The 13462-nt window shown below is 40.0% G+C and overlaps 1 protein-coding gene across 7 annotated transcripts in view; it reads right to left on the bottom strand.

The window, feature by feature from the left end:
* Window positions 1–2049: 2049 nt before the first annotated feature.
* The window catches only part of IL1R1 (interleukin 1 receptor type 1), a 73029-nt gene continuing 61616 nt past the window's right edge, over window positions 2050–13462 (bottom strand). For 6 of the 7 annotated variants that reach the window (XM_059406345.1, XM_059406343.1, XM_059406341.1 and 3 more), the window contains 5 exons: window positions 11997–12114; window positions 10114–10265; window positions 7564–7707; window positions 6642–6809; window positions 2050–5305 (listed from right to left, as the gene is read on the bottom strand). In XM_059406345.1, the coding sequence (XP_059262328.1) occupies window positions 4887–5305; window positions 6642–6809; window positions 7564–7707; window positions 10114–10265; window positions 11997–12114 (1001 nt within the window). In that variant the 3' untranslated portion in view covers window positions 2050–4886. Of the gene's footprint in view, window positions 5306–6641; window positions 6810–7563; window positions 7708–10113; window positions 10266–10515; window positions 10619–11996; window positions 12115–13462 lie in introns of those variants that run through there. The other variant, XM_059406348.1, reaches the window with a different exon arrangement.

The raw sequence follows: 13462 nt of genomic DNA, 5'->3' as shown, positions 1-13462 counted from the left end.
AGGAGGGAGACAAACCATAAGTGACTCTTAATCTCACAAAACAAACTGAGGGTTGCCGGGGGGAGGGGGTTTGGGAGAAGGGGGTGGGATTATGGACATTGGGGAGGGTATGTGATTTGGTGAGTGCTGTGAAGTGTGTAAACCTGGTGATTCACAGACCTGTACCCCTGGGGATAAAAATATATGTTTATAAAAAATAAAAAATTAAAAAAAAAAAAAATAAAAAAATAACAAGCCAGATCCTGACTTGGTAAAACTGAATTAAATACAAGCTATTATTATCATTTTTAGAAGTTAACTCCAAAATGATGTGCTTTTTTCCCTGCTCAGCAGGGAGACTGCTTTTCCTACTCCCTCTGCCCCTCCCCCTGCTTTTTCTCTCTCTGATAAATAAAATCTTAAAAAAAAAAAAAAAAAAAAGATTATATACCTTCCTCTCCCTCCACACCCAAACCCAAAACCCCAGAATCTGAAAAAGATACATTCAGGATAAATGGATTTTTTTGTTGTTGCTTTATCTGATCAAAAGGCAAAATTAAAAATATATATATTTTGAGGTTCTTTCTCAGATGCTGGACAGAGGCTTTCCATGCATAAAAATCTTGAAACACAGGAAGTTCTATTTCACAGATGAGAAAACAGAGGTACAAACCAACAAAGTGCTTTGCTCTCGCTTCAAAACTATGACAGTGCAGGAATTTATAACCAGGAGTTTTTCTACCAGAGAACATCCCGACTAAGAAACATTTCCAAAGAGCAAAAAACAAACAAAAAACAAAGCAAAACAAACTGTATTCTGAGAAAGTTATTTGGTAAAGAGAATAAAAATCCTCATTCAAAAAAAAAAAAACAACCCACTTTTAATTATTTTTTTAAGATGATTGTTAGCATTGACATGTTTGTTTGTTAAAAAATATATTAAGTGGTAAAATAACCAAAATCTGGTGGAAAGCTCTCTGAATGTTTCTGGTAAGAAATTCTGTAGAGGCAAGTTTTCTGGATAGCTGATCCCCAAATTTTCAGAGGTTCTTGCATTTTTTCGTTTTTACTGAGAAATCCTCCAGGAATGTGTGAAATCCCTTTCTTTAGAAACCAGATATCCCTTCAAGTCCCTGGGCAGCAGAGGGCCAGTGTGAATGAGCATCAGTCACCGGTCCTCGGTGACACAGTAATGCTGATCCTCAGTCCTCGGTGACACAGTCACTCGGGGGTTGATGGGAGCGGGGCTCTTGGCGTCTGTGTCACACAGCTTCATCTGAGCATTTGTACTTTATTTTTCCAATAGTTTGACTTCCCACTTCCCTCGGTGTCAGCTGCCACTTCTGGTTTGCAGATTCTCTTATGCAATTCCATTCTATTTGCGGATTCTAATATGACCAAAGTTTATTCATAGAACTGCTACTAACCAAGCTTCCATTTACTGAGGACCTGCTGTATGTCAGGCACAGTGCCTGTCAGAAGATACCTCATCCTTCTAATCCTTATACAGCTCTATGAAGGAGATATTATACCCATTTTATAGGTGAGGAAACTGGGGCTCCGATAGTTTGTCCACATTTGCACACCGAGGAGGAGGCAGAATTTAGGGTGGGCCTTCAGACTCTGGGCTGACCTGCCTCCCTTGGGCGTGCTCCCTGGGTGCTGCCAGAGCCACCTGCTTGTGAGAAGAGCTGGGAGATGAGAACAGAGCAGCACTGACGGGCCAGGGCTCTCTCTGATCCCTAGAGTTCCTGAGCATTTGTGAGCTTGCGCTGTGGACACCATGTTGGCTGATTTCGTTCACTTCCAGTGTCAAAGGAGAAAAACAACAAACTTTTTGTAAAATGTAAAAAAGTCCATACACATGCTGCCCTTAACTTTTTTGAACTAGTAAACAGCAAATAATTAATCCATTTTAGAAGCAAGCAGACAGGTAGACTGGCCCTGAAGCTACAGATGGGATTCAGGGCTCAGTGGCTGGCTAATGGCCTCCAAATACCCCAGGCACCAGGGGAGTGTGCCCAGTAAGCCCAGGACATGGCCATGCAGAAACAGATTTTCATGAGAATATTCAATACCAGGTTTTGCCAATTTTATTGGAAATTCAATCCATTGACCAGTGATACATGCTGTACATGAATCAGGTGTTTTACTGTATAAAAATACTTGGTATTTGCTCATAATCATATAAAGACATTTCTAAAAACCCTTCATTATTAACCAGTAAAAATATAATTTATCAAAAATACCACTGGAAAAAATGGCTCAATAACTTTTATCACAAATACACAAAGAGGCGGTAGGAGAAGGAAAATACAAATTCTGCTAAGCCAGTTTTCACTACTGGCGAAAGGCTTTCTTGGCAAACTTCCCTTCAAACACTTAGGCTTACCACCATCAGATAATGCAGTAAAATCGAATTAATGAGGAAGGCCTGAAAGGAAGAGCTTAGAAGAGGTTTTTGGGGAAAACAATAAAACAAAGGAAGTTCCCAGAGTACTAAGAGTGTTGCTCCTTCCTCCGGAATCCTCCCCTGGGAAATGGGAGTGACATGGGTGACATGCGCTTTCCTGTCAGGGCTCCTCCTGGTCCCAGGCACATCCCTTGATTCTTGTCCCTCCCTGAACTCCAGGTGCAATGCCACTGGTAATTCTTGGTCGGTCTCCCCGCTCCTTATTTTTCTCGCCAACTTTGCTGCTAAGTCTAGGTTTCAGAATTGGCTTCCTTGGTGCAACACACACAAGTGTATTTTATAGATGACAGACTAAAAATCATCAGCAACCTAGGTTTTAAGTAGCTGATAGGCCTTTTGGAAGGACAGCCCCAAACCCCAGCCCTGTGTGTGCTGCCAAATAAAAATAAGGCTATTTTTTTGGAAACAGCAGTTCCAAAGCCGTGTTATTACTCGAGGCTGCCAGCTCAGATCCAAGAGAAAGCAGGGGGAAAGTGAAGAGGCAGAGCATTCAGCTCTGTTTCTGTCTAGCTCTGACCACTGTGGGGGACGGGGATACACTGCGCCAGTTTGCGTTCAATTGTAACAATGAACATTAAAAATAAAAAAACAGAAGGCCTGTCCATGTCCATCAACCTTTAAAATGGGGCAAGTGGCATGTGAACTTGGCTTTTCAGTTTTCAGGGGTTTCTCTAAGGAGTACCATCAAGTTCTAAAAAATAGTTGCCTATACCAAAAATCTAACTTGCTTTCACTTTTAATTCACTAAGAAATATTTACCTTTCAGGAAAGAATATATGAAAGCAGAAATAGTTTTCAGAAAACCTAACCAGAATTTTCATCAATTCCAACACTCAGAAGTTTAGAATTTGGTTTCTTAAATGCAAGCCTTCCTAGACTCAGCCACCATCCTGGAAAACAATCATTTCTTCTCACAAAAGAGCTAGGGGTAGGACTGAAAGGGACATTTATTGACCTGAAGTCAAGTGTTCAAGACACTACTACACTCAAAGCCAGCAACACCGTTGTGAGCCCTAGGTCCGACAGCACTAAGAATGTATTTTGTTTAAAAATAGGTCACTTGCTCTCTCTATAACATTAGGATGATTATGAAACTTAAATCTGATCATCTGTGGGCATTTTTCAATAAGAAAGCCCTACCCAAATCTACGTCAAGTAGGCAAATTACTTGGAAGGCACCCAGACGAGGAGAGACACCCACAGCCTCCTGAGCCAAGAGCAGAGTTTCCGGCTGGAGACAGAATGCCTTCTCATAAAGTGACAGCCAACAGACTAAGTGCTACCAGACTCAGAGGAGAGAGCTGGTGTCCTAGGGCAGTTTCCTAGGGAAATCTCTTAAAGAAAGAGAGCTGGAGTAAATTTCAAATTTCATAAAACTTTGGTCCGCTGGAGAAAATTCGAGAAGGCATTCTGGTCAGAGGAGACAGGAGGAGAAGCAGATATGAGGGAGCAGGAGTGGTGGGCGTGAAGGCACACAAGGCTGACTTGGGAATTCACACAGCAGGACGGGGATGGGAACAGCCATGCAGACAGACCGGGGAAATAGGGCGTTGGCTCCTCAACCAGGAGCAGCCCCGCAGAGGGCTTTTAGTAAGAGCAGGAGAGCTTTTAGTAGAGCAGCACTTCATGCAGGACACCTAATCAATCTGTGGGCCTGGAGTGTGGCAGAGAGGAGGAGGAAGTGACTTGGAAGCTGTCCTTCCAAAGAAGCGATGAGTCCAGTGGAACGCAGAAGAGGAGGGTAGAACAGAATGGTCATTCCAGCGAGGGAAGCATGCAGAGCTGGATCAGGTCTCGGCAATTCCTGCTTTACAGTCTCTCTCTCCAGCACAAAGGTAAAGTTATTTCAAAAACATGCAATCCTGAAGAATCCCTCTTTTCACCAAAATGAGAGTTATAAAGGTCTGTAAAATGAAATGCGGTCTTTGGAAAAGGAGAGCTGGCTGTCGATGCATATGGAAAAGTGCGAAGCAAGTGGAAAGTTCTCCTACCCTTGTCTGTGAAATACCAGTCTCATTTTGCCAAGGAAAGCCAGTGGGGGGGGGGCGGGGGCAAGGAACCAGGCAGTACCCAGACTGGGCCACGGCCCCACCCTTGGACTGTAGACAACTTCATAAAACCGTTTATAGATGCTAAATATTTCCTGCTAGTTCTTCCCTCTCATTTGCGGTCCTGGTGCCTGTTAGCAGTCCAAACACTCAGGCAGGGCATCTGTTGCTTTCTAAAAGGATTTCCTAGCCCTCAGTTCTGAATTGGGCTGACCTGCTATCACCACCACATTCTGTTCCCTTAACGATTTGATTCCAGATGACCTCAGGGATAAGGGACACCACAGGTGCATTTTATGACTGTACAGTCAGTGCGGGCATAGCCCAGCCTACAATGCCTGAAGACGGGAGTCACCCAAGGAACTCTGGGCCAAGCTTCTCCCCTGCTACCCGAGAGGCACCTGCACCTCCTTCTGCAGTGTTTTCTTAGAGTCTGGCCTTGTGGCCCAGGAGAGAAACTGGGGTTTGGATGAAGGGGGTTGCGGCTGGACTGGCATATTGTATCTGACATTCTTCCAGAACCTTGTCTTTGCAGACCATGACCCCTCTCTAAAGTCCCCTGACCAGCGTATAGCCCCATGTTTCTGCCTGATGAATTTAATGGTTTCTGGCATTTTTTCATAGTCTTGGATTTTCTCCAGTTCGAGCAGGACAACTTTAATTCCATCCTGAACAAAGGCATTGTACATGGCTATCTGCTCTTCAGATGAATTCCCCAGGCAACCCAATCCTGTTGCTTCTGGGACCAAAATGACAATCAGTCTTCTGCTTTTCCTTATGTTTTCATTAGTGACGTCAACAATGTCTAAAAACATGAAGCACAGTAAGAGTGAGTAAAATTTCAATTAATAATCATTCTCTCCCAAACCAAAACCCCACAAGGTTTTTCCCACCCCATCCCTTTTGTCTTCTAATGCTCTTTTATCCCATCCTTTATTTTTTTTTAAGATTTACTTATATGAGAAAGAAAGAGAGAGCATGAGCATGGGAGGGGCAGAGGGAGAAGCAGACCCCCCGTTAAGCAGGGAGCCTCTTTGGGACTCTATCCAAGGACCCTGGGATCATGACCTGAGCTGAAGGCAGCTGCTTAACCACCCAGATGCCCCCTCTTTTTTCTCATCTTAATTAAGATGAAAGAAGTTTCTGATTTTATAGACCAGCTCAAAACCTGACCCACAAAAGCTGAATATTTCATTTAGGACTCAATCTATTTCTGGTAGAAATATTAAAACCTTAAACCATTTGATTTCTTCCCCTCCTGTGTTGCTGTCTCAGGTGGAAAGTAACTATTGGATCTAACGAGTTGTGAAGTTTTCCAAAACTAAATAAACTTAGTTAATTACTCTACCAGCAAAATATGAGAAAAGTAAGTATTTTGCATTTAATAGATGTGAAAATCGCCATCACACACCACCAAGGAGGTTCTTAAAACGGCCAAATCTGTGTACCTACACCGTGGTCCTTCTAGAAAGACGAAACCTAACTTTAGCAATTATTATTATTATTATTTTTAAATTTCTTTTCAGCGTAACAGTATTCATTGTTTTTGCACCACACCCAGTGCTCCATGCAATACATGCCCTCCATAATACCCACCACCAGGCTCCCCCAACCTCCCACCCCACCCCCACCCCTTCAAAACCCTCAGGTTGTTTTTCAGAGTCCATAGTTTCTCATGGCTCACCTCCCCTTCCAATTTCCCCCAACTCCCTATTCCTCTCTGTCTCCCCTTGTCCTCCGTGATATTTGTTATGCTCCACAAATACGTGAAACCATGTGATAATTCACTCTCTCTGCTTGACTTATTTCACTCAGCATAATCTCTTCCAGTCCCATCCATGTTGCTACAAAAGTTGGGTATTCATCCTTTCTGAAAGAGGCATAATACTCCATAGTGTATATAGACCACATCTTCCTTATCCATTAGTCTGCTGAAGGGCATCTTGTTCTTTCCACCGTTTGGAGACCATGGCCATTGCTGCTATAAACATTGGGGTACAGATGGCCCTTCTTTTCACTACATCTGTAACTTTTGGGTAAATACCCAGGAGTGCAATTGCAGGGTCATAGGAAAGCTCGATTTTTAATTTCTTGATTATTTTTACAACGAAGACTTTTACTCTTTTCCACGACACACTCACCTTCCCCAACATATGCATCCCTTCCATAAATGAACAGTTTATATCCATACTGTTCTTCTAAGACCTCAGGCAAGACTTTAAACACAAAAATATCCGAGGGACAGGTGGACCCTTCCCCAAGAGTCTTTGGATATAGTATGTAAGCATCATAGATCTTTCCATCTGAAGCTAGAGGAGAAAATGTGAAATATTTAGATCCAAAAAAAGGAAAGAATTGGTAACATCAGTCTTCCCAACATGCAGTTCAGAATGAATTATTAATTTGTGCGTGTGTGAGCGTATGAATGAAGCAGCTGTACCAAAAATACAGTAACTTTTTAAAGTGGTACTCTCCTACAAGTCTCTATTTTATTGTGTCTCACTCTGAATGTATTCTTTATTACTGAATGGCCTCCTCATGGGCAGAGATTCTTTTCCTCTTGGCCGGGGAACTATCCTTAGCAACCTGGTCTTATCTTCTTTCCTGTGTCTTAGCCTTGAATTCTATCCATTCTTTCTTTTATGTAGTATTGTAGTATTAATTTTTTTTTTTGCAAGGTTTAAACAAAAGAGAAAGCGAGAGCTTCCCTGATGCATGAAAATCATCGTTTCTTTCCTCTGAAGGCAGATCGTGGGGACATCTATGTCCTACCCAGCAAGGGGCCAACCCTCAACATTACTAAACTGGACCAGCAAACAAATGCTCTGAAATGCATGTTTATCCCTCTGTGAGGAACACGAAAGCAGGAACTTGCAAAGCAATGCTATTCAGCCTGTTCAGTCCCCAAACAATAATGATGTATAAGAGTAACTACTATGCTTGCTTGTATATGCCACTTTTCATTTTAAAATTTAAGTAAAAAGTTTCTCATTTATCTTCTGTTATCTCTTAACTACCCCCTCTCTCCAACAAGGAAAAGTTGCCCAGAATACAAAATCATACCTTTTGGGGGGAGAAAAACATAGCAAGAATCCCGGTACCAAAGCACAATGTCAACCTTGAAGATTTTGTAGATGAAAACAGAGCATGTAATTATTACTGTTAACATGACAAATACACCAATCGTGTGCTTCCTGAAATCAGGCACTATAGCAGAGAAGAGGAAAAAAAGATATTAGAACCAAAAGAATTAAAAATTTGGACATACCAAATTAAATATTATCATCTCAGAGAAACCATTTTTGGGACTGTTCTGCCATCCCAAATCCCAGATAATATTAACGTATTCATTATTATCACTTAATAAAACATACTAATGTACAAAGCCATCTAGAATTGATACTTTATAAAACTGAGGTGCACTGTATTAAACTTCCACCTAAATTTTACAATACAGTTGACCCTTGAACAGTACAGGTTTGAAATGCATGGGTCTTTTTTACAATACAGTTACTTTTTTTTTTTTTTACAATACAGTTACTATAAATTATGATTTCTTAATAACATTTTCTTTTTTCTAGCTTACCATATAGTAAGAACACAGTATATAATACACATAACATACAAAATATATATTAACTGTTTATTGGGTCATGAGCAAGCTATCAGCAGTAAAGTTTTGGGGACTCGAAGTTATACTCGAATTTTTGACTGGGATAGAAGTGCTGGTGCTCCTGACTCCCATGTTAGTCAAGGGTCCACTATATACAATAACACAGAAAAAGTGCCAAAGCGCATAGGGTAGAGCACTTCAGAGTAAAACAAGTCAAAGTCACTCAAAACCCTACAGAAGTTTCTGGAGCTATAAGAATCAGGTGAGGAAAGCTGAAGTCTAGGGGAAAGGAAAGAAGGGGCTTAGGAATGCCAAACAGAATGTGTCACTCTTCCACATTCTTCTAGCTTCATTCCCTCCAATGATTACAGTGGAGGAGAGGCAGAGTAGCAAGGTGAAGGAAAGTAAGGGGGTATGGTGTAGAGAAGAAAGACGAAAAAAGTGCCTTCTAAATGTCAGGGCTCATGTAGGCATCCAGAAGAGAGAGTCTAAAAGCTCTATTATTTTAATTTCCCAATCTGGTCTTTGATCCATCTGCAGCTGATTTAAATATGAAATAGGAACCAAGATATATACCATTTTTCAGACCAATATCCAATTGGCCCAATGGATAGTTCACACTAATAGCCTTAATTATGGTAGTTTCACACAAAATCATGATACCTGTAGTGTAAATCTTCCAGATTTGCTATTTTTATTCAATACCACCTTGATTATTCTTGCCCCTTAACAGTTCCATATGACTTTAAAAATAAACCTGCCCACAACAGCACATCCACATAAACACATACCCAAACTTGCACAAATACTGTTGGAATTTTGATTGGAATTTTTTTTGAATCTATAGATTCATTTGGAGAGAACTGATATCTTTATAATACAAAGTCTTTCAATCCATGAACATTGTATATCCTTCTACCTATTTAGGTCTTTTCTAATTTATCTCAATGACTTTTTTTAGTTTGTATCACAGAGGTTTTAAATAGCATTTGTCAGGGGCACCTGGGTGGCTCAGTGGGTTAAGCTGCTGCATTCGGCTCAGGTCACAATCCCATGATCCTAGGATCGAGCCCCGCATCGGGCTCTCTACTCAGCCAGGAGCCTGCTTCCTCCTCTCCCTCTCTGCCTGCCTCTCTGCCTGCTTGTCATCTCTCTCTCTGTCAAATAAATAAATAAATAATCTCTTAAAATAAATAAATAAATAAATAGCATTTGTCAGACTCGTCCTAAGTATTTGATAATTTTTGATACTATTATAAATTTAATATTTTAAGTTTAATTTCTATTTGTTGTTAGTATTTACTGACTACATAGAAATACTGTATGTATGTACATATATGTGTTTACATGTAGAGAGGCACTAGTGATCTTGTTAAATTCATTTCTAATTCTAATAGTTTGTCTATAGGTTTTTAAATTTTCTCCCATGTACATATTCATAAATACCCTATATTTAATCCAACTACAAATAATCAAAATATTTCACAAATATTTTTAATATTGTGTTTGATTATATAATTGAAAAAAAACCCAGTAACTTCTGACATCCTCTCTGGAAAGTGGATATTTAGGCTTCCCCTGTCTATTATGCTGTCATTTACTTAAAATGTTCATTAAATACCTATGATATGCCAGATTTTAGTCACTACTAGCTCTGGAAATAGAATGACTATTACGATAACTGGTCAGCACCATTACAGAATTTAAATCAATAAGCTAAGTATGACAGATACTGTGACAGGGGCATAGGGTTCTCTGAAAGTATATAACAGAGGCACTAACCTTGTCTGTTTGGTCAGAGAGCTTGTTAAGGGCAGGCAAGAGGACAGAAAGCTTCTAGGAGAAGAAATGGTACAGCTGACAAGTGAAAGAATAGAAGTTTGCCAGGTTAAGAGGACTCCAAAAGCATTCCAGGCAGAGGAAACAGCACTGCAAACCTCAAGGTCATAGACTCTTGCAACAGAAAACCAAAACTGCATTTCAAATATTCTGTTGTTTACCTGGATGTATTAATTGGATATATGCTGAACTTAGGCCATCTGTATTCTTGGCTATACAAGTAAATGGATATAGATAAAACCTACTTTCCACTTCTGAAATATTAAGAATGGTGATGACTGTATCCTTTCCCCTTTCTGAAGGATTTTTCACTCTGTTCAAAAGAGAGAGAATAAATGAAGTTGTTTAGGGAAAACTATAACTGAGACACATATACATGGTTTATCTCTTTATTCACCACATGAATTGCAGCAGAAATTATCACCAGCCCTATGCACAGGAATAATAATCATCAGGCTGTTAGCAATACTGATCTGAGATTTTATAGCGCAAAGACCACTGTCTGTAAAAGACTTAGAAGCAGAGATCAAAGTAAAATTACCAGCTTCCAAGAAGAAAAAGATGGATGTGCATTCTAGTCACCATGAGGGCACAGAGAAGAATGCATGAGACGAGGAGCCTGGAGCAGATGACCAAGGAGAATGCTAAGGAGTCGGGAGTTGATCCCTAGAGAGGAAACAGAAAGCCACTAGAGACTTGAGACGTGGAGCCCCTGATTCTTGGTCTCACTTAACGAGTCCTTCCTAAACTTTTTAAAAAACCAGAATATAAACTCAACAAGGCAAGAAACAACAAATGTTGGAGAGGATGTGGAGAAAGGGGAACCCTCTTACACTGTTGGTGGGAATGCAAATTGGTGCAGCCACTTTGGAAAACAGCATGGAATTTCCTCAAAAAATTAAAAATAGGAGTGCCTAGGTGGCTCAGTGAGTTAAAGGTCTTTGCCGGTGGCTCTAGTCATGGTCCCAGGGTCCTGGGATTGAGCTCCACATCAGGCTATCTGCTCAGCAGGGAGCCTGCTTCCTCCTCTCTCTCTCTCTCTCTCTCTCTGCCTGCCTCTCTGCCTACTTGTGATCTCTGTCAAATAAATAAATAAAATATTTTTTTAAAAAACTAAAAATAGAACTACCCTATGACCTGGCAATTGCACTACTGGGTATATACCCCCAAAGATAAAGGTGTAGTGAAAAGAAGGGCCATATGCACCCCAGTGTTCACAGAAGCAATGTCCACAGTAACCAGACTATGGAAAGAGCCGAGATGCCCTTCAACAGACGAATGGATAAAGAAGATGTGGTCCATATACACAACGGACTATTACTCAGCCATCCGAAAGGACGAATACCCAACTTTTGCATCAACATGGATGGGACTGGAGAGGATTATGCTGAGTGAAGTAAGTCAAGCAGGGAAGGTCAGTGATCATATGGTTTCACTTACTTGTGGAACATAAGGAATAACATGGAGGACATTAGGAGAAGGGAAAAATGAAGGGGGAGAAACCGGAGTGGGAGACGAACCACGAGAGACTATGGACACCAGGGAAACAAACGGAGGGTTTTAGAATGGAGAGGGGGTGAGGGGATGGGCTAGTCCAGTGACGGGTATTAAAGAGGGCATGGATTGCATGGAGCATTTGGTGCTATATGCAAACAATGAATCATGGAACACTACATCAAAAACTAATGATGTACTGTATGGTGACTAACGTAACACCATTAAAAATAAAGAAAAAAAACCCAGAACAACATGAAGGGTAATTCAGGAAAGTTGCTTCATTGGAATGTTATAACATATTTATCCAAATTCAAGAGAAAGCCTTCCAAGTGGTCTGTTATTTGCACCACAATGACATGTACTTTTACCTGAAGTGTAGAAGATCTTCTAAGTCCTGTTTAGCTCAGCAAAACTCAACAGGGACAGCAAAACATCAAGGGCCTATCAACTAACTATCTCTATCCAACTAAACCATCAAGGTTGTATACATTTCATGACATGAAATTTAATACCAAAACTTCTCTGTTACGTATTTTAGCATACTTACAGCACATATTCCTCTGCCAGCACTGAGTCGTCATCGTCAATTGCTGACCCATTCCACTTCCAGAAGACAGAGTCACTAAACTGGCCACTGACATTGCAGATTAATTGTAGCTTGGATCCTGCAAAGCAATGTAGTTTTAATCTTAGCAATTGACTTTTATCTGATCTATCTAGATTAATAAATGGCCATTGAATAAAGATTTTAAATTATAGAAAAGTACAAAGAAAAAGAAAAATTGCCCTTAAACCTACCAGTTGGAGATAACTGTGATTAGTAACTTCATGCCTCTCATTCCTCATCTTCTCTGTGTACACATGCAATTTTTTAAATGGAGTGTTATGGTCTACCATTTGCAAATATTGTATCCTGGCAATTCCTGCTCATGAGATCAGCCTTCCAAAATAGTCTGTTTCAAGGCCGTTCACTTTTTTTTTTTTTTTTTTTTTGAGTTGATGGTCTATTTATTGAATTTTGGTCAAGGCCGTTTACTATTCCATAATACAAATACATTATGACTGATGCTTTTCCTATTGCTAAACACAATTTGTTCCTAATTTTTTCACTATTAGGATTAATATTCTAATGATTATTCTTGCACATCAATATTGTACATATACTGAAGCACTACTTTGAATCTGGAAGTACAGATTTAAAAAGCTAGCCCCCCGACCCAAGTGACACTATATTTGACATCACTTTTTCCAGCAGTATAAGTGAGTGCTTTTTATCCCCTTAGTCCCCAGATTCCAAATACTTTTGGTCATTTACCAACAAGAGAAAAAAAAAATTCCATTTAAATTTTCAACAGCATTGCTTGAAATCAGGGTGAATGAACGTGTCCTTTATAAGTTTAGTATTCATTTGCCTTTAAGAACTGCTTGTTATGGGTGCCTGGGTGGCTCAGTGGGTTAAGCCACTGCCTTCAGCTCAGGTCATGATCTCAGGGTCCTGGGATCGAGTCCCATATGGGTCTCTCTGCTCAGCAGGGAGCCTGCTTCCCTCTCTCTGCCTGCTTCTCTGTCTACTTGTGATCTCTCTCTCTGTGAAATAAATAAATAAAATCTTAAAAAAAAAAAACAAAAAGAACTGCTTGTTATGCCATTACTTAATTGAGTCTCATATAAACCTCATTATTGTGTGGGAGCTCTTTATAATAGCCATGACATTAACTCTTTATCATGCATGAAAACTATTCCAAATACTGTTCAGAGTTCACTGCTTTCCTTCTATTTTTATTTATGGAAATTCTTTGAGTACAGATATTTTTATCTTTTACTTGGTCAAATTTCTGTTTTATCTGTTCTCACAATTTTTTCTAAAATCGGGAAAATATCTATGTACATTTTCATTGAGGTATATATAATGTTTTCATCGTTTTGATTGTTTTAGTTCTTTACTCTATCTAGAATATAATTGGGTATGGTATGAGGGAGAGATTTAACCTAAGGCTTTTGTCCAAATAGCTG

This window comes from Mustela nigripes, chromosome 7, assembly GCF_022355385.1.
Source record: "Mustela nigripes isolate SB6536 chromosome 7, MUSNIG.SB6536, whole genome shotgun sequence".
Lineage (NCBI taxonomy): Eukaryota > Metazoa > Chordata > Mammalia > Carnivora > Mustelidae > Mustela > Mustela nigripes.
The sequence above is the reverse complement of the archived record's forward strand: the minus strand, read 5'-3'. Positions and strand labels throughout refer to the sequence as shown.